The sequence below is a fragment of the Muntiacus reevesi genome, chromosome 8, assembly GCF_963930625.1.
Source record: "Muntiacus reevesi chromosome 8, mMunRee1.1, whole genome shotgun sequence".
Taxonomy (NCBI): Eukaryota; Metazoa; Chordata; class Mammalia; order Artiodactyla; family Cervidae; genus Muntiacus; species Muntiacus reevesi.
The window spans coordinates 76,546,265-76,571,628 of NC_089256.1; the positions used below are offsets into that span (position 1 = coordinate 76,546,265).

Sequence of the window (25,364 nt, forward strand, 5' to 3'; positions counted from 1 at the left end):
ATGTCATCTGCAAACAGCGAGAGTTTCACTTCTTCTTTTCCTATCTGGATTCTTTTTACGTCTTTTTCTGCTCTGATTGCTGTGGCCAAAACTTCCAACACTATGTTGAATAGTAGTGGTGAGAGTGGGCATCCTTGTCTTGTTCCTGATTTCAGAGGAAATACTTTCAATTTTTCACCATTGAGGGTGATGCTTGCTGTGGGTTTGTCATATATAGCTTTTATTATGTTAAGGTATGTTTCTTCTATTCCTGCTTTCTGGAGAGTTTTAATCATAAATGAGTGTTGAATTTTGTCAAAGGCTTTCTCTGCATCTATTGAGATAATCATATGGTTTTTATCTTCCACTTTGTTAATGTGGTGTATTACGTTGATTGATTTGCGGATATTAAAGAATCCTTGCATTCCTGGGATAAAGCCCACTTGGTCATGGTGTATGATTTTTTTAATATGTTGTTGGATTCTGTTTGCTAGAATTTTGTTAAGGATTTTTGCATCTATGTTCATCAGTGATATTGGCCTGTAGTTTTCTTTTTTTGTGGCATCTTTGTCTGGTTTTGGAATTAGTGTGATGGTGGCCTCATAGAATGAGTTTGGAAGTTTACCTTCTTCTGCAATTTTCTGGAAGAGTTTGAGTAAGATAGGTGTTAGCTCTTCTCTAAATTTTTGGTAGAATTCAGCTCTGAAGCCATCTGGTCCTGGGCTTTTGTTTGCTGGAAGATTTTTGATTACAGTTTTGATTTCCTTGCTTGTGATGGTTCTGTTAAGATCTTCTATTTCTTCCTGGCTCAGTTTTGGAAAGTTATACTTTTCTAAGAATTTGTCCATTTCATCTAAGTTGTCCATTTTATTGGCATAGAGCTGCTGGTAGTAGTCTCTTTTGATCCTTTGTATTTCAGTGTTGTCTGTTGTGATCTCACCCTTTTCATTTCTTATTTTGTTAATTTGGTTCTTCTCTCTTTGTTTCTTAATGAGTCTTGCTAATGGTTTGTCAATTTTGTTTATTTTTTCAAAAAACCAGCTTTTAGCTTTGTTGATTTTTGCTATGGTCTCTTTAGTTTCTTTTGCATTTATTTCTGCCCTAATTTTTAAGATTTCTTTCCTTCTGCTAACCCTGGGGTTCTTCATTTCTTCCTTCTCTAATTGCTTTAGGTGTAGAGTTAGGTTATTTATTTGGCTTTTTTCTTGTTTCTTGATGTAATGCTATGAACCTTCCCCTTAGCACTGCTTTTACAGTGTCCCATAGGTTTTGGGTTTTTGTGTTTTCATTTTCATTCATTTCTATACATATTTTGATTTTTTTTTTTTTGATTTCTTCTATGATTTGTTGGTTATTCAGAAGCGTGTTATTTAGCCTCCATATGTTTGAATTTTTAACAATTTTTTTCCTGTAATTGAGATCTAATCTTACTGCACTGTGGTCAGAAAAGATGACTGGAATGATTTCAATTTTTTTGAATTTTCCAAGAGCAGATTTATGGCCCAGGATGTGATCTATTCTGGAGAAGGTTCCGTGTGCACTTGAGAAAAAGGTGAAGTTGATTGTTTTGGGGTGAAATGTCCTATAGATATCAATTAGGTCTAGCTGGTCCATTGTATCATTTAAGGTTTATGTTTCCTTGTTGATTTTCTGTTTAGTTGATCTATCCATAGTTGTGAGTGGGGTATTAAAGTCTCCCACTATTATTGTGTTACTATTAATTTCCTCTTTCATACTCATTAGCGTTTGCCGTACATATTGCTGTGCTCCTATGTTGGGTGCATATATATTTATAATTGTTATATCTTCTTCTTGGATTGATCCTTTGATCAATATGTAGTGTCCTTCTTTGTCTCTTTTCACATCCTTTATTTGAAAGTCTATTTTATCTTATATGAGTATTGTGACTCCTGCTTTCTTTTGGTCTCCCTTTGCGTGAAATATTTTTTTCCAGCCCTTCACTTTTAGTCTGTATGTGTCTCTTGTTTTGAGGTGGGTCTCTTGTAGACCCACCAGCATATATAGGGGTCTTGTTTTTGTATCCATTCAGCCAATCTTTGTCTTTTGGTTGGGGCATTCAACCCATTTACATTTAAGGTAATTATTGATAGGTGTGGTCCCGTTGCCATTTACTTTGTTGTTTTGGGTTCACGTTTATACAACCTTTCTGCCTTTCCTGTCTAGAGAAGATCCTTTAGCATTTGTTGAAGAGCTGGTTTGGTGGTGCTGAATTCTCTCAGCTTTTGCTTGTCTGTAAAGCTTTTGAATTCTCCTTCATATCTGAATGAGATCCTTGCTGGGTACAGTAATCTAGGTTGTAGGTTATTCTCTTTCATTACTTTCAGTATGTCCTGCCATTCCCTTCTGGCCTGGAGGGTTTCTATTGATAGATCAGCTGTTATCCTTATGGGAATCCCTTTGTGTGTTATTTGTTGTTTCTCCCTTGCTGCTTTTAGTATTTGTTCTTTGTGTTTGATCTTTGTTAATTTGATTAATATGTGTCTTGGTGTGTTTCACCTTGGGTTTATCCTGTTTGGGACTCTCTGGGTTTCTTGGACTTGGGTGGCTATTTCCTTCCCCATTTTAGGGAAGTTTTCAGCTATTATCTCCTCGAGTATTTTCTCATGGCCTTTCTTTTTGTCTTCTTCTTCTGGGACTTCTATGATTCGAATGTTGGGGCATTTCACATTGTCCCAGAGGTCCCTGAGGTTGTCCTCATTTCTTTTGATCCTTTTTTCTTTTTTCCTCTCTGCTTCATTTATTTCCACCATTTTATTTTCTACCTCACTTATCCTATCTTCTGTCTCCATTATTCTACTCTTGGTTCCCTCCAGATTGTTTTTGATCTCATTCATTGCATTATTCATTTTTAATTGACTCTTTTTTATTTCTTCTAGGTCTTTATTAAACATTTCTTGCATCTTTTCAATCTTTGTCTCCAGGCTATTTATCTGTAACTCCATTTTGCTTTCAGGATTTTGGATCATTTTTATTATCATTATTCTAAATTCTTTTTCAGGTAGATTCCCTATCTCTTCCTCTTTTGTTTGACTTGGTGGGCTTTTTTCATGTTCCTTCACCTGTTGGGTATTTCTCTGCCTTTTCATCTTGTTTAGATTGCTGTGTCTGGAGTGGGCTTTCTGTATTCTGGAGGTCTGTGGTTCCTTTTTATTGTGGAGGTTTTACCCAGTGGGTGGGGTTAGACGATTGACTTGTCAAGGTTTCCTGGTTAGGGAAGCTTGCGTCAGTGTTCTGGTGCATGGATCTTGATTTCTTCTCTTTGGAGAGCAATGGAGTGCTTGGTAATGAGTTTTGAGATGGGTCTATGTGTTAGGTGTGACCTTGGGCAGTCTATATGTTGACGTTCAGGGCTATGTTCCTGCGTTGCTGGGGAATTTGCGTGGTATGTCATGCTCTAAAACTTATTGGCTCTTGGGCGGTGGTTGGTTTCAGTGTAGGTATGGAGGCTTTTGGACGGTCACTTATTACTTAAAGATCCATGTAGTCAGGAGTTTTCTGGTGTTCTCAGGTTTTGGGCTTAAGTCTCCTGCCTCTGGATTTCAGTTTTATTCTTCCTGTAGTTTCAGGACTTCTCCAACTATACAGCACTGATAATAAAACTTCTAGGTTAATGGTGAAAAGTTTCTCCCCCATTAGGGACACCCAGAGAGGTTCACAGAGTTACATGAAGAAGAGGAGAGGGAGGAGGGAGATAGAGATGAGCAGGAGGAGAAAAAGGGGGACTCAAGAGGAGAGAGACAGATCTATGAAGTTGTCTGATCCCAGAGTGTTCCCCATAGCCCAGACACCCACAAAGTTTCACAGAATTGGACGGGGAAGAGAAGGGGAAAGGAGGAAATAGAGGTGTTCTGAGGTAGAAAACAGAGAGTCAAGATTGGGAGAGAATAATCAATACACTCCTGAATAAAAATGGGAGCTGAATATTGGATTCTTAAATGTTCACAATTTATATCATATACTGAAAAACAAAAATTAAAAATCTAGAGTAGAGGTTAGACTCTTAAAAATAGTATATTAAAAACAAAAACCAAAACACACACAAAAAAATTTTAGAAATATATATTAAGTTTGGTTTAAAGATAGGGCTTCTCTTCTTTTTTTTTTTCCTTTCTGTAAGGTTATAGTGTATTGAAAATGAAAATTAAGGAGTAGTAAGAGGAGTACTAGAGGACTTTAAAAGAAATAAGAGAAAAAGAAAAATAGAAAATAGAAGAGAGGAAGAAAAAAGAAAAGAAGAAAAAGAAGAAAAAGAAAAAAAAAGAGAAAAAAAATTGTTTTACCTAATTAAAAAAATCGTAAAAATCTATGAAAATGAAAGTTAAGGAGTCATGGGGGGGGTAATAGGGAATTTTAAAGGAAAATAAAAGAGAAAAAGGAAAAAAGAAAAAAAAATTTTTTTCCCTTACTTAAAAAAAAAAAGAAAAGAAAAAATATATCTAGGAATTTTTCTGGAGCTGTTGCGGTCAGTGTGGGTTCGTCTCAGTTTCAGATAGCTCCTTGTTCCAGCTTACACTTCTCGATATCTACGGGCCCTTCCGGTGTGGTCGGTGTTTTCTTCAGGGATTTTAATCTGTTGCACTGGTCCCTTCTGAAGCGGTTCCCTTTGTTTATTTGGCTTCTGTTTGCCGGTCTCTTCAGGGCCTCATTTCCGCCCTGACACAGGCGGGCGGAGGTGGACTCTTATTCAGGTAGCTAGTTCCGTCGAGCTGTGGCCAGGGGCTGGCGCTCCGGGGAGGGGCTGGCGCTATTTTCTCCGTCTGCGCTGCTCAGGCTCCCGGCTGCTCTGCATGGAGCGCCCCACGCTGCGCGCGGTTCCAGCCCTCGGGTGATTCACAAAAGCGCGGAACACAAAGCTGCGCCTGCGTTTTGTCCCTACGCCGCCCGAGTGCCTCAGGCAGCCAGGCGCTTGACGGGCGCTCTCTCCCCTGTGCGGCGCGCCTTCTGCCCTGCGCGATCCCAGCCTCAGTTTCCGCCCGCGCCAGTCCGGTGCGTGCGCCTTCTGCCCTCCGCGTCCCCAGCCCCAATCCCGCCCGCACCGGCCGGGCGCGTGTACTGTGTCTAGCCACGACCCTCCCGGCGGATGTCGACCATCCAGAATCTCGGGAGGTCTTTTACTAGAAGGTGGAGGCCCGTTTGCAGTGTGGCAGGGGATGCGGTCCTTGGGGCCGAGCCTGCCCCCCTTCCCCTCCCCCCTGCCTCCTGCCTCCGGCGCCGCTGGGCCGGTCTGCAGCCTGCGAGCTCTTCTCAGGACTTTCTCGGTCCCTTTGTTCTGCGAACGGCCGTGTGTTCGGGCCGGTTAATTTTCTCTCCCTCTTTTGCTCTCCCACAGTTCAAGCTGGGAACTCACAAAAGCCCCCTCCGATTGTCCTCAGGGCGCTCAGGCCCGGACCCTGCCCCAAGTAATGCCGCCCGCTCCTCTCCGTTCCGCCCCCACTTGCTGGTGGCGGATGCGGGCGTCTGGGGTACTTTTCTGCTGGGAGTTGCTTTTAGGCTCCTAATCTGTGGGTTTTATTTATTGTTTTCCTCCCAGTCAGATTCAAACTCTGAGATTCAAACACTTCCCCCAGGCCCGCCAGTGCGAGGGTTTCCCGGTGTCTGGGAACGTCCTCTATTAAGTCCCTTCCCAGGATGGATCTCCGTCCTTAGCTCTTTTGACTCACTTTTTATCTTTTATATTTTGTCCTACCTCCTTTCGAAGACAATGGGCTGCTTTTCTGGGTGCCTGATGACCTCAGCTAGCGATCAGAAGTTGTTTTGTGAAGTTTGCTCTACGTTCAGTTATTCTTTTGATGAATTTCTAGGAGAGAAAGTGGTTTCTCCGTCCTACTCCTCCACCATCTTGGCTCCTCGTTCTTCAATACTTTTTAATAGTGTAAAATCAAAAGATTAAAGTTTTGAGAACACAGAGAGAAAAGAAAGTTCAAATGTTTGGCAGACTACGTCCTGTGTCTAAGCTTCAGTTCATTGATTTTCAAAAGTGCGTGTGTCTGTGTGTTGGGGAGCAGGCATGGACATGATAATGGTAGCAATGGCTGTCTCTGCAGCATCACCTTGCTGTGTCCTGCTTCTCAGAGGTAGTTCTCCTTCCTCCCAGGCAGTCAGCCTTAGCAAGTCTCCCCGGTTCCCCCATACCTCTCAGGTTGAAGGGTGATGCTTTTAGTATACCTCTTCCTTATTTACATCTTGATATTTCTTATTCTTTATTTTACCCATGTGACATATGAGGGCAGAAGTTGGAAAGAGTTAGAAAGGCAGAAGGACCCCTGAATAGGACTTTGTCTCTGGCCCCATGAGATGAAGAAGTGTTTTTTTCCTTCCCCTCCTTTTCTCTGCCACTGCAGTTCTTGCTGGTTAACATTTAGTTCTGGGGTTCCCCTCTGGTCCTCTCTGCCTCTGACGTCTCCATGAACATCTTCTGCCACACTTCTCTCCCCTCTTTTTGCATCGGTTGCACTTCTAGTTGTTATCCAGATAAACACCTAAATTCTCACTTTCTCCTCTCCCATGTTTGATAGAAGGGAAAGATTCTTGTCTTCCAGTTTTGTATTTTCTTGTGACCCCCAACACTCTTCCAAACAGCAACGAATGCTCGATTCTAGATTTCGTCGACTGTTGCTATTTCTCAATCTAAGTTCAAAAGGAATCCATGCTTTTTCAGCCCGCTGCTGCTCTTAGGTTATTTGGTTTGGTGTCTTTTTGAAAGACTTTCCCTTTATCTGAATCGAAGGAAAACATGACAACATGTTGTCATTTCAACACATTGCTACACTTTAGTATTATTTCATTCTATTTGGTCATCAATGAGAACTTCCCTTTATTCCTATATGAAAGTGACTTGGCATATTTCTGTGACTCATCTTTCTGCCTTTTGGTACCTTCACATCCTAATCTAAGAAAGTGATGTTAAGCCATGCAGAAACTTTGAAAATGAACTGCAACCTTTATTTCATTCAGCAAAGCTTACCCTCTCAGCTAGTGGCAGAACAAGTCGGGACAGGATGAGGGAGTCCTTGGAATGCACAATTTTGAAAGAATCAAAGTCACCTAGTATCCTGGAGGTAGTTCTAATGAACTGTCTTTGCAGAGAATTCTTAAGGGAAGCTTTTCTTAAAAACCCATGATTATTGGGGAACTTTAAAAATGTGTTTGTAGATATCATATAAACTGAAAAAGAGAAAATTTCTGACTTATCCTAATGATGTGCTTTTGTAAAACAGGTGATGTTTCAGTGCGTTTTGCATCTAGACATAGTTAGGCTAAATGTAAAGAGGCATTATCAAATCTTGACAATGATATTCACTATTTTTCCCATTGAAATAATTTACTTTTTGTAAAACAATACTTGCTTATTACAAGAAATTAAAATAATGCTGTAAAGTTCAAATAAGGAACTAAATATTGCTGAAATATCATCAACATGTTCTAAATACCTCTCTGGGCATAGACTATTTCACCTGAATATGGTTCTATAACCTACATTTTACTCTATAACATATTGGAATTAATTCCTTGTTTCTAATGTAGATCTCTTTCATCATTTTTAAAAAGTAGCACAGAGTCCCACTGTATGTGTGTATCATAATTTACTGATCCATTTGCCTTGATGAGCATTTTGCTATTATGAGTTTCTTTATGCATAAGTATATTCACCCTCATGACTTTATCTCTCTAAGGCAAAACCTTAAGAATGAATTTCAAAGTTAAAATATATGTATATGAGATAATTTGGTACACAAATTGCCTCCCAAATCTTACTATGTTACCCAAACTTTAAGAGTAAACACATTAATCTCATAAAAAGACATGTCAGACAGCGACTGCCTGGCAGCCTCTGGCAGGACTCCTGAGATCTCTGACAGTGTTCCTGTAATTCACCATGGGATGTTGTCTTTGAAAATTTGAAGATTAGACCTTCTTTACCCACAGTAGTGTTTATTTCTTGAGGACCAACTCTTATACAAGAAACATTATGTCAATCATTCATTTAAAATGGGGCTGGAGTGTAATTTTTTAGTGACAGTGCATATCCTGTCCTCTTTTCTGCACACGATTTTGGGGGAATTGTGATGTTTGAGAGTCTAACCAATTCAATACGTAGTTCCTTTGGGAATTGTAAAATCTGAGTAGAGGGAAGTGAACAAGCTTGAGGGAAATTTATCTCCACTTTACAAGACATTATGCCTCTTTAGTGCTTGTATTTAGGGCAAAATCAATGAGCTTCTCCTTTGAACAGAAGTAGATGAACATTGATGAAAACATTCTCCTTCCCTGCTTACTGCTGGGCTCCAAGTGAGTTGGGTTAATGTGGCTTTTCTTCACTGGTCAGATTAAGGCTGTACTTGGTTACATATCAATACTGAGGCTATGAGCTCTGGTCACTTGTTGAAGACATGGGAAACGCCTTAGTCTTAAGGGTAGATCAAGGAGCTCCCCTGGTGTTCCAGTGGTTAAGACTCCATGCTTCCACTGCAGGGGACCCAGGTTCGATCCCTGGTTGGGGAACTAATATTCTTCTTGCCAACATATATACACACTTACATGCATGTGTGTGTACATGCACACACGTGTTTATTTAAAAGTGATTGCTTGGAAGGAATACCACATTTCAGTGTTACAAAACTGAAAAAGACAAAGGGTATACAGTAAAAATTTCCTCTTATCATTGTTTCTACCTACCAGTTTCCTTTGCTGGAAACAACTAGTTCATGAGATCCATGAGCACCCTTTAAGGGCTGTTGTTTCCATACACAAGTAAATACATATTTGTTGTCACAAATAGATGTGTATATTAATTCTTAATATTTAAGAATATTATGTGGTTTTTACACAAACAGTAGTATGTTATATGCACAGCAACACTGTTCTATACACTGATTTTCTGCCCAAAAATACAACCTAACCATCATTTTATTTATCTGATTATCCAGGATATCCTCTTTCTTTTTGACAGCTGCATGGTATTCTATTTAATGGGTGTGCCAAATGTTATTAATCAGTTTTTATGGACATTTAGATTGCTTCCAGTATTTTTGTTTTACAGATTATGTAGTAATTTTAAACCTTGAATGCACAAATTTTGGCACTAGAGAGGAAATATCTGTAAGATAAATTTCTAGAACTGGAATTACTGGGTCATAGAGTGTTTCTGTTAGTAACCTTGAGATAAATATTTTCAAATTTTCTGCATAAAAGCTGCATTTAAATCAATCACATGGTAAAAAATGACCCTTTCCTCAGCCTCTCTCATTATCACTGTTTCAGCTATTTTTTTAAGATTTACTACTTTAAAAAAATTTTTTTTAATAAAGAACATTTTTAGGTTCACAGCAAAATTGAGACGATCTGGAAAATAGTTAGACATGACTGAAGCGACTTAGCACGCATGCACACACGAACAATATTGAGTCCTCCTAACCATGAATCTGGAATATTTCTCATTTAAATAGTCTTTTATATCATTCATTAGAGTTTTGAAGTATACCTCATATAGATTTTATACATATTTTGTTAGATTTATATGTATTTCACTTTTGTGGTTTTTAATGTACATTGTATTGTGATATTGTTTTCAAATTCTACTTGTTCATTGCTGCTCTATGGGAAAACGATTGACTTTTGTGTATTAACTATGTAACCTGCAATCTTGAAATAATTGCTTCTTAGTTCCAGGAAATGTTTTTGGTCAGTTCTTTAAGATTTTGTACATAGAAGGCAGGGCTTCCCCAGCGGGTCAGTGGTAAAGAATCCACCTGCAATGTAGGAGACACAGTTTGGATCCCTGGGTTGGGAGGATCACCTGGAGAAGGAAATGGCAGCTCACTCCAGTATTCTTGCCTGGAGAATCCCATGGACAAAGGAGCCTGGTAGCTATGGTCCATAGGATCACAAGAGTCAGACAGAACTGAAGCAACTCAGCTGGCATGCATGCACATGGAGGATCATGTCATCTGCTAACAAAGACAGTTTTATTTCTTTCTTCCCAAACTTTGTAACTCCCCCCCTTTTACTTGTCTTATTGCATTATGCACAGCTTCTGTATAATGTTGAAAAGGTATAATGAGAGGGAACATCCTTGCGTTGTACCTGATCTGAGTAAGAAAGCTGCGAAGTTCTATTAAGTATGATAGTAGCTGCATGATTTTTGTAGGTTTTTTTTTGTCAAGTGAAGGAAATTTCCCTCTATTCTTATTTTATGAAAGTGTTTGATCATAAGTGAGTGTTAGATATTGCCATGTGCTTTTTTTCTTATCTGTTGATATAATCATGTGATTTTTCTTTTTCATATCAGTTCAGTTGCTCAGTTGTGTCCGACTGTTTGCAACTCCATGGACTGCAGTACACCAAGCCTCCCTGCCCATCACCAACTCCTGGAGCTTGTTCAAATTCACGTCCATTGAGTCGGTGATGCCATCCAACCATTTCATCCTCTGTTGTCCCTTTCTCTACCTGCTTTCAAACTTTCACAGCATTAGGGTCTTTTCTAAGCCATCAGGTGGCCAAAGTATTGGAGTTTCAGCTTCAGCATCAGTCCTTTCAATGAATATTCAGGACTGATTTACTTTAGAATTGACTAGTTTGATCTCCTTGCAGTCCAAAGAATTCTCAAGAGTCTTCTCCAACACCACAGTTCAAAAGCATCAATTCTTTGGTGCTCAGGTTTCTTTATTGTCCACCTCTCACATTCATACATGACCACTGGGAAAACCATAGCTTGGCCATAGGAACTTTTGTTGGCAAAGTAATGTCTCTGCTTTTTAATATGCCGTCTAGGTTGGTCACAGTTTTTCTTCCAAGGAGCAAGCGTCTTTTAATTTTATGGCTGCAGTCACCATCTGCAGTGATTTTGGAGCCCAAGAAAATAGTCTGTCACTGTTTCCATTGTTTCCCCATCTATTTGTCATGTCCTAAAAGATGATGCTGTGAAAGTGCTGCACTCAATATGCCAGCAAATTTTGAAAACTCAACAGTGGCCATAGGACTGGAAATGGTCAGTTTTCCTTCCATTCCTAAAAAAAGGCAATGCCAAAGAATGCTCAAACTATTGCACAATTGCATTCATCTCACATACTAGCAAAGTAATGATCAAAATTCTCCAATCCAGGCTTCAGCAGTACGTGAACTGAACTTCCAGATATTCAGTTGGATTTAGAAAAGGCAGAGGAACCAGAGATCAAATTGCTAATATCCCTTGGATCATCGAAAAAGCAAGAGTTCCAGAAAAACATCTACTTCTGCTTTATTAACTGCACTGAAGCTTTGACTGTGTGGAAAATTCTGAAAGAGATGGGAATACCAGACCACCTGACCTGCCTCTTGAGAAATCTGTATGCAGGTCAGGAAGCAACAGTTAGAACTGGACATGAAACAGTAGACTGGTTCCAAATCGGGAAAGGAGTATGTCAAGGCTGTATATTGTCACCCTGATTATTTAACTTATATGCAGAGTACATCATGCAAAATGCTAGGCTAAATGAAGCACAAGATGGAATCAAAATTGTTGGGAGAAATATCAATAACCTCAGATAGGCAGATGACACCACCCTTAAGGCAGAAAACGAAGAGGAACTAAAGAGCCTCTTAATGAAAGTGAAAGAGGAGTGTGAAAAAGTTGGCTTAAAACTCACATTCAGAAAACTAAGATCATAGCATCTGGTACCATTACATCATGGCAAATAGATGGGAAATAATGGGAACAGTGACTTTATTTTTTTGAGGCTCCAAAATCTCTGCAGATGGTGACTACAGCCATGAAATTAAAAGACACTTGCTCCTTGGAAGAAAAGCTATGACTAACATAGACAGCATACTGAAAAGCAGAGACATTACTTTGCAAACAAATGCCTGTCTGATCAAAGCTATGGTTTTTCCAATAGTCATGTATGGATGTGAGAGTTGGACTGTGAGGAAAGCTGAGCACCAAAAAATTGATGCTTTTGAACTGTGGTGTTAGAGAAGACTCTTGAGAGTCCCTTGGACTGCAAGGAGATCCAACCAGTCAATCCTAAAGGAAATCAGTCCTGTGTGTTCATTGGAAGGACTGACGTTGAAGCTGAAACTCCAATACTTTGGCCACCTGATGTGAAGAACTGACTCATTTGAAAAGACCCTGATGCTGGGAAGAACTGAAGCGGGGAGGAGAATGGGACGACAGAAGATGATTTGGTTGGGTGACATCACTGACTTGATGGACATGAATTTGAGTAAGCTCTGGGGATTGGTGATGGACAGGGAAGCCCAGCGTGCTTCAGTCTGTGGGGTTGCAAAAAGTTGGATATGACTGAGTGACTGAACTGAACTGAACTGATGGGACCAGATGCCATGGTCTTTGTTCTTTGAGTGTTGAGTTTTAAGCCAGGTTTTTCACTCTCACTTTCATCAAGAGGCTCTTTAGTTCCTCTTCACTTTCTGCCATAAGGGTGGTGGTGTCCGCATATCCGAGGTTATTGATATTTCTCCCAGCAACTTGATTTCAGCTTGTGCTTCATCCAGCCTGGCATTTTGCATGATGTACTCTGCATATAAGTTAAATAAGCAGGGTGACAATATACAGCCTTGATGTACTCCTTTCCCAATTTGGCCAGTCTGTTGTTCTATGTCCAGGTCTAATCGTTGCTTGTTGATTTGCATACAGGTTTTTCAGGAGGTGGGTAAGGTGGTCTGGTATTCCCATCTCTTTAAGAATTTTCCACAGTCTGTTGTGATCCACACCATCAAAGACTTTAGCATTGTCAGTGAAGCAGATGTTTTTCTTGAATTCTCTTGCTTTTTGTACGATCCATGGATGTTGCCAATTTGATCTCTGGTTCCTTTGCCTTTTCTAAATCCAGCTTGAACATCTGGAAGTTTTTGGTTTATATATTGTTGAAGCTTATCTTGGAGAATTTTGAGTATTACTTTGCTAGCATGTGAGATGAATGCAGTTGTGCAGTAGTTTGAAGATTGTTTGACATTGCCCTTCTTTGGGATTAGAATGAAGACTGACCTTTTCCAGTCCTGGGCTACTGCTGAGTTTTCCAAATTTGCTGGCATGTTGAGTGCAGCACTTTCACAGCATCATCTCCCAGGATTTGAAATAGCTCAACTGGAATTCCATCACTTCCACTAGCTTTGTTTGTAGTGATGCTTCCTAATGCCCATTTAAGTTCACACTTCATATGTCTGGCTCTAGGTGAGTGATCACACCATCATAGTTATCTGGGTCATGAAGATCACTTTTGCGTAGTTCTTCTGTGTATTCTTGCCATCTCCTCTTAATATCTTCTGTTTCTGTAAGGTTCATACCATTTCTGTCCTTTATTGTGCCCATGTTTGTATGAAATGTTTTTTTTTGAATCTCCAATTTTTTTGAAGAAATCTCTAGTCTTTCCCATTCTATTGTTTTCTTCTATTTCTTTGCACTGATCTCTGAGGAAGGCTTTCTTATCTCTCTTTGCTATTCTTTGGAACTCTGCATTCAGATGGATCTATCCTTCCTTTTCTCCTTTACCTTTCACTTCTCTTCTTTTCTCAGCTCTCTGTAAGGCCTTTTCAGACAGCCATTTTGCCTTTTTTTTTGTTTATTTTTCTTGGGGATAGTTTTGATCACAGTCTTGTTTACAATGTTACTAAATTCTGTCCTTAGTTCTTCAGTACTCTATCAGATCTAGTCCCTTGAATCTATTTGTTACTTCCAATGAATAATTGTAAGGGATTAAATTTAGGTCATACCTGAATGGCCTAATGATTTTCCCTACTTTCTTCAATTTAAGTCTGAATTTTGCAATAATGAGTTCATGATCTGAGCCATAGTCCGCTCTCAGTCTTGTTTTGCTGACTATATAAAGCTTCTCCATCTTTGGCTGCAAAGAATATAATCAGTCTGATTTCAATATTGACCATCTGGTGATGTCCGTGTGTAGAGTTGTCTCCTGTTGTTGGAAGAGTGTGTTTACTGTGACTTGTGCGTTCTCTTGGCAAAACTCTGTTAGCCTTTGCCCTGCTTCATTTTGTATTCGAAGGCCAAACTTGCCTGTTACTCCCCCCCACCCCAGGTATCTCTTGACTGCCTACTTTTTCATTCCAGTCCCCTATGATGAAAAGGACATCCCTCTCTCTTTTTTTTTGGTGTTAATTCTAGAAGGTCTTGTAGGTCTTCATAGAAATGTTCGCTTCTTAAGCATCAGTGGTTGAGGCATATACTTGGATTACTATGATGTTGAATGATTTGCCTTTGAAACAAACAGAGATCATTTTGTCATTCTTGAGATTGCACCCACATACTGCATTTCCGACTCTTGTTGACTATGAGGGCTACTCCATTTCTTCTAAGGGGTTCTTACCCACAACAGTAGATGTAATGGTGATCTGAATTAAATTCACCCATTCTGGTGAATGATATGATGATATTGCATTAATTTTATGATGATAGTGCATTGATGTGATGGTTTGGATTAATTTTCAGAAGTTGAACCAATCAAATGCTTCTTACATTATGTTGTTTTTGAAATTATTTTATTGAGTATTTTTGTCTCTATGTTCATGAGGATATAGATCTATACTTTACTTGTATGTCTTTGTCTGATTTTGGTAATACTTGTCTCACAAAATGAGCTGGGAAGTATTTCCTCTGCTTCTTTTCCCTGAACAAGATTGTATAGAGTTGGCATAATTCCTTCCTTAAATGTTTGGTAAAACTCATTAATGAATCCCATCTGCTGCTTTCTGTTTTGGAACACTGTTAGCTATTGATTTAATTTCTTTAATATATATATAGGCCTATTCAGACTCCTTCTTGTGTGAGTTTGGACAGATTATATCATTCAACAAATTAGCCTATTTCATCTAGGTTATCAACTTTGTAAGCATGGAGTTGTTTATCATACCTCTATAATCCCTTTAATGTGTATGGGGTCTTGGGTGAGGTTCTCTCTTTGATTTCTGATGTTGGCAATGTGCATCTTTTGTCATTTTTCTTACTTAGCCTGGATAGATCATCAATTTTTAAATTTTTTTCCAAGAACAAGCTTTTGGTTTCATTAATTTTAATGATTTTTGATTTTTAATTTCATTGATTTCTATTCTAATTTTATTTTTTTCTTTTATTCTGCCTTTTTATATTGTATTAACTCCTTTTTCTACTTTTGTGAGGTAGAATTTTAGATGATTGATTTTAGATCTTTTTTCCCCCCTAATACATGTATGTAGTGCCATAATTTTTCTTCTAAGCACTGCTTTCTCTGACCTGGGGCTTAGAAGAAAATCTCATAAATTTCGATAAGGTGTATTTTCATTTTCATTTAGTTAAAAATATTTTAAAATTTCTATTGATGTTCCTTCTTTGATCTATGCTTTATTTGAAATGTGTTGTTTCATCTCCAAGTGTTTGGGGGTTTTCCAGTTATCTTTCTGTATACGTTCTGAGTTTAATTTCATTGTGATCTGCGATCAGACACTGTATGATTTTTATTCTTTTAAATTTGTTAAGGGGTGTTTTGTAACCCCAAATGTGATTTATCTTGGTGAATTTTCCATAAGAGCTTGAGAAAAATGTGTGTTTTGCTGCTGTTGGGTGAAGTAGTCCATAGATGTCAATTATATTCCATTGATTGATGGTGTTGTTGAGTTTGACTACATCTTTACTGGTTTTCTGCCTAGAATGGTTCTTTCCATTTCTGATAGAGGGGTACCGAAGTCTCCTACTATAACAGTGGGTTCATGTATTTCTCCTTGTAATTCTACAAGTTTTGCCTCACATAGTTTGACAAAGGTTTTAGACACATACACATTGGAGATTGTTAAGTTTTCTTGGAAAATTAACCTTTGTCTTTATGAAATGCCCTGCTTTCTTCTTAATAACTTTCCCTGCTTTGAAGCTTGAACATAAAGTGAAAGTGTTAGTCATTCAGTTGTGTCTGACTCTTTGAGATCCCCTGAACTGTAGCCCATCAGGCTCCTCTGTCCATGGTATTTCCCAGGCAGGAATACTGGAGTGGGTTGCTGTTTCCTCCTGCAGGGCATCCTCCCAACCCAGGACTGAACCCTAGTCTCTTGCATTGCAGGCAGATTCTTTACTATCTAGGCCACCAGGGAAGTCCACTTCAGAGCCTTCAGAGGACAAAGGCCCTGAAGTCTGGTTTTTCTGAAATTAATACAGCTACTTCTGCTTTATTTTGCTTAATGTGAGCATGACATACCTTTCTTTATCCTGATCTGTAACCTCAAAATAATACTTGTAAACTTGTGGGAGCTCCATATGACCAGCTCCTCAGAACTTTTGACTCTAAGACTTGTTCACTTTGAACTTCCAGCAAACTATCAGTGACAGTTCTGATTTTCCTCTCTCAGCTCCCTTCCCAAGGGAGTTTTGGTTCATGAGTTTCTGCTCTGGTAGGTTGTGATTTTCTTGATCTGCTTGTTGGTCTCTCCAATTTGGAGAGCATGATCTGCCCTGTGACCTTGTTTCTTGGGGTGGTCTAAGAAGAGTTGATTTTTCAGTTTGTCCAGCTTTTTACTCATTGTTAGGATGGAATGAAAACTTCGAAGCATGTGGCATCAGGACCTGCCAAGTCCAATGCAATCTCAACTATTTTTGGAAGTACTTTTCTTCTCAGCAATTTTTCAGGAGGAGGGAAGTGGTGAGGTTTTAGAGTCAGAGTTTCCCAATGATTTCCACTGAGCAAGTAATTTAATTTCTTTAAGCAAAGTTTTCTTATCTATAAAATAAGAATTTATAATACCTCCCAGTTAGATTTTCTTTAAAGGACAAAGGGTATTGTGTGTAAAGATACACAGAACAAAGCAGGAGTGGAAGCTAAATAAAGACTAGCCAAAAAAGGGAAGTGATGCTTTTCTGATTTCATACCCTAATCCCTGTGTGTGCCTGGTCATTTGGGGAGTGTTTTGAACACCTGAATAATGAGCATAGATGGTCACAGCCTGTGGCCCCTCCCCTGATTCACATTGCCCAAGCCTTGCTAGTCCTTGAACATGCTAAGGACACTATGCCTTAGGGCCTTCGCATTGCTATTTCCTTTGCCTAGAACTCTCTTCACCCAGGTATCTGCATGGCTCCTCCTTCACCTTAGTCATGACTTTCTTCAAATAATTCCTTAGGGAAACCTCACTGAGCCAGCAAGTTTGTATCCACTCCCAGGGATCTCTGCCTTCTACTTGGTTATAGTTTTCTCCATAAAGTTTTTTGCTGTTAAATATTGTGTGTGAATGTGTGTGTGTGTGTGTGCGCACGCGCGCACATGTGCGTGTATGCTTGCATACCTTTTTTGTCTTTTAGTTGTATCACTTCCAACCTTCCTCCACTAAATATAAGGGCAGGAATGTTTCTCTGTTGAATCACCAGTGCCTAGACCTTGTGCCTTGCTTACTGTTGTTGTTGTTTAGTTACTAAATTGTATCTGACTCTTTTGTGACCCCATAGACTGTAGCCCATAGACAGAGGAGCCTGGCAGGCTACAGTCCATGGGGTCACAAGAGTAGAATGCTACTTAACGACTCAACCACCAATATCAGACAAGAATCCTGGAGTGGGCTGCCATTTCCTTCTCCAGGAGATCTTTCCAACCCAGAGATCGAACCTGTGTCTCCTGCATTGCCAGGATGATTCTTTACCACTGAGCCAGCAGAGAAGCCCTTGCATATTGTAGGGATTCAATAAACTCAAGAAATGAATCTAAAAAGTCCAATTATAAATTAATCTAGAAAGAGGTGATATCTGACAAATAAGATTTATAAATGGAGAATGACGTCCTTAAATATTTGCATTCTTTGTCTGTACCAGTCCTCTGAGATATTATTATTCTCCTCACCTCACTACTTACTGAGTTGTAACTTCTAGAGATTTGATGTAAAATAGAAATAAAAAAAGTAACCTGCTTTATATTATGGTACCATAAACAGCACTGATTAAAAAAATAAAATTATGAACAGCAATTCAATCAAATGTCCTGATCCCTTGGTAGGCAAGCAATATCCGCCGCTGCAATTCTGTAATTTTTTATTCTTCTTGCCTAGACCTAGAACTTGAGATGCATATAAAGGAGAAAGAAGTGCTTATTGTTGTTGAAATAGCAAGAAGACATTTAGGGGGCATGGATAGGCCGCCCATCTCTTACAATTGTCTGATTGACTGTGACAGCTTCAGATGAGAGAGACAAAAAGATCTCTATATTCCTAAACAGCTATTAACTCAGGTACATAAGGTGGAGCATTTCTCCAGCGGAGTGGTTTGCTCACGAGGTCCATTTGCACTGAAGTGTAGTTATTAGGACCGTGCTATTTTCTGCTCTGCAGATGCCAAAGCTCAGTTCTCAACAGTTAAAGTCTCATCTGATGAGAAGCAGTCAGGAGTAAACTGAAAACTTAAAGGGACTTGATATCATCAAAATGTGGCATATAAATGTGATGCCAATACTTATTTCTGGGCTTTATCACTGATAAAAACATTTTGCTATAAATACCGTCTTCACCGTCCGATAGTCAAACCTCTTCATCTGCCAAGTGATGTGAAACAGGCTTCTCTCTCATTAGACTTTGAATGTCTTTTCACTTGTCTTGTTATTCTTGTTTTCTGATATTGTCATAGTGAGAGCAGATTCTGGTTAATACTGGGTGTGTGTTTGTGATATAGTCAGTCCTTATATTTCAACACATGGTTTTCCTGAAGACTGTGCCTTAAGGCAGATTGCCACTGAATGAAATCTGACTGGCTGTACACTGTTGTCATTATTGATTCAGATTTTGTGAGAAATTGTGAAATGAGTAGAGAAAGGTGCTGAAAAGTGATGAATGGTATGTTGGGGCTCAGCTGGTTAAGGCAGAGGAAGGGGAGTATAAAGCAGCAAAAAGCGAAGGTTCCTAACTCCTGATTAAATGTCTGCATTAGATAAAAGCGATGGGTGGTTGATGAGATGCTTTGCAATGTGAATGAGGTCAGTCTTGAACAAGTAAGCACATCTTTCTTTGAATATAGTTTACTTTATTTTTCTTTTGTTTTGTTTCTATCAAAGAATATCCACTTTTTAGTACTGAAATGCTTAGCATATAATAGATCAATGAATATTTTTGAATAGAGGGTTCCCAGGTGGCTCAGTGGTATAGTATCTGCCTATCAAACAGGAGACGAAGGTTCGATCCCTGGGTTGGGAAGATCCCCTGAAGTAGGAAATGAAAACCCACTCCAGTATTCTTGCCTGAGAAATCCTGTGGAGAGTGGAGCCTGGTGGGCTGCAGTCCATGGGGTCTCAAAAGAGTCGATGTGACCTAGCAGGTAAACAATAACAAAAAATTCTGTAGCCTTTCTTCAAAGATCACTACCAAAAATTTCCCTTGAGGGGACATATGTATAGCTAAGGCTGATTTACGTTGATGTTTAACAGAAAACAACAAAATTCTATAAAGCAATTATCCATCAACTAAAAATAAATAAATTAAAAAAAGAATAAAGGCAATTAATTAAAATTTTTTCACTTGTTCGGAATATTATGTTTTCATGACTTTGTCTTTAATGAATACAATCCAAAGTCTTAAGCAATTATGTGTAAAATCTTGTGTGATATAATTTTAAATGTCATGGTTCATCTAAAAAGCTGGTTTCTAAAATGTAACTGTTTACATTCACTCTCATGGCTGGAAGAAACCAAGTCATTAAATATTTTTATTAATTTGGTTTGGATATGAAAAGTGACATGAATTCAAATAAGAGGTCAGGTTATTAAGCTTAAATAGAATAGTAATACTAGCTAACTTTTATGAAGTATTTATTGTATGCTATATACTGTGCTAAGTGCTTTACAAGTATTTTCTTACTTAAACCTCTTAAAAATGGTTTGAGGGATAACTATGATTCTCTCTGGTTTATAGGTGAGGCAACTGAAGCTTATAGAGATTAAGTAATGACTCCAAGTTTAGACACTCAAACATACTGGCTCCAGGCCCAGTACTTAACCACCATGCATATTGCACAAACCAAAGCAAATAGAAACACAGTCACATGGAATGATAACTAAAGTGTTACATCATATTATTATGAAGAGCCAGGTCATTTGCTCTAGAAGTTACACTCTAGGCTATGTGGCAACCTGAATGGGAAAGTAGTTTGGGGGAGAATGGATACATGTTTATGTATGATTGTGTCCCTTCACTATTCACCTGAAATTGTCACATCATTGCTAGTCGGCTAAATACCGATACAAAATAAAAAGGTAAAAAAAAAGAGTTTGTATAAATTGGGTAGGTATGGATGTTAGAGATATTGATATAGGTATAAATGTGTGTTTGTGTGTAGAGATAAATAAAATTCAAGTGTATTCCGGAAAAAAAGAGCGGTCTCCATTCATTCAGCCTAACATCTGCTCAGCCTGAGTGGAATCACCTGTTAGTTTATTAAACTGTAGAATTAATTTATGTGGAAATAAGAGAGGAGGGGGAAAGGAGGCTTTAATTCATACCAAAGGGAGGAATGAATATATATATATATATACATATATATATATATATATATATATAAAGAAATTATGCTATAGTTTAATAACAGTAATTAAACATTGAAGCTACGTTTGGTTCACTGAGAGAAAATGTGTAGCATAGATAAAGTTTTACATCATTTAAGAAATTTTCTGATTGAGAGCTGCAATATCAGGGGAAGAAAGGACTGCAAGAGCTCCCATGCAAGTAATCAGCTCTTTGTTGAGGCATGAAGCCTGTTAAACGGTGGCCCTCTCATTCAGTCCCTCCTCTTTTTTTGCTTCTGGGAACTACTGCCTTAGGTGAGCATCTCTACCTGGACTGTAACGGCAGCCTCTGAATGGTTTTCTCACAACCTGTGTGTTTTCTACACTGTTGCCAGAGGTATCTTCACAAACTAATAAAAAATGCACTTCTTCTCTCCTCCTCATTAGAACAAAGAAATCATTCTTAATTTTATTTTGAGCCATACATGCCGCAGATAACCAATGAAAGATATAAACCCTTTCCCAGTTAACAACGACAACAAAAACTTTATGCACGCTATTATTCTCTGACATTGCTCACAAAAGATTTCAAATATCTGTTGCTAGTTTGCATCCTCACCTGATATTCCATCATTTATCTTATTGTCTGCACTCCGGCTTCGTGACACTTCTTACTGTTTCTCATGCTTGAAAGAGACTCCAAGTTCTCTCTTCTAAGCACTTTAATTATCTAGGGGTACAATGATGAAATAGAGGAAGGCTTTTGATGTGTCTGTCATAGAAGGTCTACGATTCAAACCTTGTTATAAGCTTGAGAATGGTACTTAGCTGATTAGAATCTCAGTTTTATCATGGTAGAAAGAGAGTGATAACATAATTTTGCAGGGTTTGTATAAAGGTCCAGTGAGATAGTGAATGTAAAGAGGTTTGTATAAAGGTCCAGTGAGATAGTGAATGTAAAGGGCTTGGCACTCATTGTTCCTACCTTCAATCCCTGAATGAGCCTCTTTACATTTTATTCCCATCCCCCACTCCAGTGAATGGATTTGGGATTTTACTCTCTGTGTCCCCAGATCACGGAGTGCTGATACCTCTGTACTTATAAGATTGTCGGGCGTTTATTTATTTCTTGTCTGTTTCTCTCTCTAGCCCAGTAGCACTTGACCCAGGCTGCATATTTAAGTAACCTTTATAAATTCCACTGCTGGCCCAATTAGTCCAGTTGGTCCAATTCCAACTCTGGTCTGGTCTGAAACTGTGATTTTTAAAGTGATTCTAGTGTATAAGCCTAGGCTACAGGCTCCTTGAGAGCAGAGATTCATCAGTGAAGCTCCACTGTCCACATGGACCTGGTGCCCAGTGGATGTTCAATGAATGCGGTAGGGTGAATGAATGAATGAATGAATGAGTGAATGGATGAATACATGCATAGCAGCCAGTTATCTAGGTCTTCTGAACATGCATTTGATAAACTTTAACCCATTTAATTATGAAAATGTGACACTCTAGTTTAACAAATTCCTGATAAATTTATATTTATACATTGTCAATCAATACATAAGTGGATAAAGTTATGCTTTAAATTTTAAAAAATTCTAGATATTGCTTCAGGCAATTTTCTACCTACATATTTCTATGTTTAGTGTTCTTTTGTTTTTTCTTTCATTTTCTTTGCGTCCCTATGTCACATAAGCACGGTAGTTTTAACCTATAAATCTCTTAAAGGGCATCTGAATACCTAGAGCTTAAATAAGCAGTCTACTTGCCACTGTTAAGTTTCTTAGTGTGGGACTATTACATGTAATCCTATCCTTGCATTTGTTTTGTTGCCTTCTTCTTGGAGTGTATATGCAGGTTTATATTCAACCTTCCTGGATTCTTTGTTTTTAGCGACCCATCAATACTTATGTTTATTGTGAAAATACATGCAGTACCTTGAGGAAAGGAACTAATGGCGTTAGAAGCAGTAGTTCTAGCAATCAGCTGATGTGAACTTTTCCCCATAATGGCTGGTGATGCTTTCTCTTCTGAAGGCTAAATGAAAGCTGATATGTAATAAAAGGTTTATTTTCATAGAGTGAATAGTGTCAGAGCATCATGACTGATAAAATCAACTTTCTCATCTAAATGTGAAAGATTTATAAGTTTATTTTCAGTAGGATTCGATTTCAGGATGGTCTCTAGATACTAAGCTGAACAGTGAGTAAGGGAAGAAGATTCCCATCTTTTCTGATAAAGAGAAGCATGACTTCATTACCTCAGTTCTGGCCTAGAAATTGAAATGTTATCAGCTTAACAAAAGGAAGCAAATGCATTACAAAAATGTCTCTTGACTGTTGGTGGAACTCACTAGTGGAAATGCACAGGCTGGATATTTTGACTGAAATAAAAATGATGGATTCTGGGACTATATTTAATTTCTCCACGATGTTATTTTCTCGTAGGTAATCAGCTCTGATGTGGGGTCGACTGTTTCTTTCTGGATGATAGGCACTGGGCAGAAAATCAAACAATTTACTGGTTGCCATGGTAATGCAGAAATCAGCACGATGGCCCTAGATGCAAATGAGATGCGGCTTTTGACTGGCAGCACAGATGGGACCATAAAGGTGCGAACACAGTGACGCTTCTTTATCCAGATAGGAGGGGGCTAAAACATTGTGCGAGGAGACACAGCTTTGGCTATATCTGTGTTGGTATTTTTGGTCTTGGAAGAAAAGAGATGAGACAAGAAAGAGCTAAATAACTCAAACCATCTAATAACAAAGCTGTTAGGAAAATAAACCTCTGTGGATAAATGAATAAATGATTTTTCTGAATAAATTATTTAGCATCAAGGCACAACTTGTTTTACTCATTTCAGAAAGCCGTTTCCAGCATTCTGGATAGAGGACCACTTTGGGGAATAAGAGGCCTGAATACTTTCCATGTGCTTTAGCTAACGTCTTTGGTTTCATTTTTCTCAGTTTATAAAATGAGAAATCAGGGCAAGTACATAAACTTTTAAAATGACATGAATGCAAGTTTTTCAGAAAATGAGTATCTTAAAATCAACCTATTTTGTAAATTGCATTTTTATGTGGAAGGTAAGTATCAATAAGATAGTAAAGAAGGATAGTAGGAAGAACAATCATAATCTTATTTATTATCCATCCTAAACTAACATTATTTTATCCTCTCAGTTATCAAATTATTATTAATTTCTTCTGGGACGAAAGTGCTCTATTATTTTGCAGAAACCATCAAAATTTCAGGTAAAGCTAGATTCTTACAATCTAAAATCATGCCTACCAGTGAATCTTCTCTGCTCGCCTCAGCACGGAAAGTGATGACAGTATCGGATTGGAGATGACTTGTGACGCTTTGAGACAACAGAAGGCAGTTTCCCGAATAAGCTTTGAATTGTTCTTAAGTTTCTGTCATAAGTGGGATCAGAAGGCTATTAATTAGAGGTACCTCCTGTGTTAGGATGCATTCAGTTAGACTGCTGGGGATGGTAGTGGAAAGTTACCTAGATATGTAGGTAGGTAGTGAGTGAACGATAGTCTCTCTGTCGTGTCTGTCTCTTTGAGACTCTATGGACTGTAGCCTGCCAGGCTTCTCTGTCCATGGAATTCTCCAGGCAAGAATACTGGAGTAGGGAGGGGGGATCGGGATGGGGAATACGTGTAACTCTATGGCTGATTCATGTCAATGTATGACAAAACCCACTGAAATGTTGTGAAGTAATTAGCCTCCAACTAATAAAAAGAAATTAAAAAAAAAAAAAAAAGAATACTGGAGTGGGTTGCCGTTGTAGGTAGAACATTGTGGAATTTGGGGGCAAGTATTTAGGAGAATTCCAGTCTGCCTCGGTCACTGTGAAGCATGCTGCAGTGAGCATCTCTGAAAATTAGCAGAACGTGACCTCTGGGAAGGATAATGACTTGAGGTATAGACTAGGAGCATGAGTTTAAGTTAAGTAACATCTTCATGGGAGAAATGGTAGAATGTGTGAAGATAATGGGGTAATTCTAATCCCAAAAGTCAGGTGGAATAAAATAGAAGTAACTGGAACTGGAGTATTAGACAGTGACTTAGGCAAAAAAAAGTGAGTATCCCACATACCAATCTTTGGATACAAGGCTGGACTGAAGAAAGAAGGCAACAGATTAGATGTTTTTTATCCCTATGTTGGGAAGTAACTGGTCATAGAGTCCAGGTAGGGCAGACTTGTAGATGGTTGCAAAACTGGTCCCAGTTAAGGGGCTTGATAGAATCTGGGGACAGTCAAATCTTTATACTACTTTTCTGTGGGTATTAACTTAGGTGGGCTTTCTAAGAGCCTTGTTTAGAGGAAAACAAGGTGATGTGGGTAAAGAGCATGTACACCTCTCAATGTCTCAGCTTGAGTCCTGACATCTTAGAAGTTAATGTGAATTTAGTATTACAATCACAGCTTTTGAAGGTACATTTATCTTTATCACAATAGCACAATAGAATTCTGAAATCTGGCAACTTCTGTGTAGGATGCATAAATCAAGGTTGAGCTGCACAGGCCATATTCTAAACAGAAACAAGAATGAATGATATTTTTCCAATCTCATTTATAATTTAGAACCCCAAATCCAGTACTTATGCAATCAAAGATTTAAAAGCATTGCCCTATTTATCATGGCTTTCAAGTTTCTGTTTTTAAATTAATTGTTTTGAATAATGTATGCACACACTAAAATTTTAAACCTAGAAGATATATACAGTGAAAAGAAAGTTTCTTTCTCACCCCTGTTCCCTTCTCCTCACTTGTGGCTACCAGTAGTACTAGTTTCTTGCACATCTTTCTAGACTGTGAGCGCCGTTTGTTTTTCAGTGGTAGTCCACTGTCCATACTGTTCTGCATTTTACATTTTCTGTATTAGACTGATTTATAATAATGAAGGC

General features: G+C 38.6%; 1 protein-coding gene across 1 annotated transcript in view; it reads left to right on the top strand.

The window, feature by feature from the left end:
- Positions 1-25,364, top strand: part of WDR49 (WD repeat domain 49) — a 169,992-nt gene that overhangs the window by 76,765 nt on the left and 67,863 nt on the right. The window contains exon 9 of the mRNA XM_065942875.1: positions 22,889-23,053. Coding sequence (XP_065798947.1) covers positions 22,889-23,053 — 165 coding nt within the window. The remainder of the gene's footprint in view (positions 1-22,888; positions 23,054-25,364) is intronic.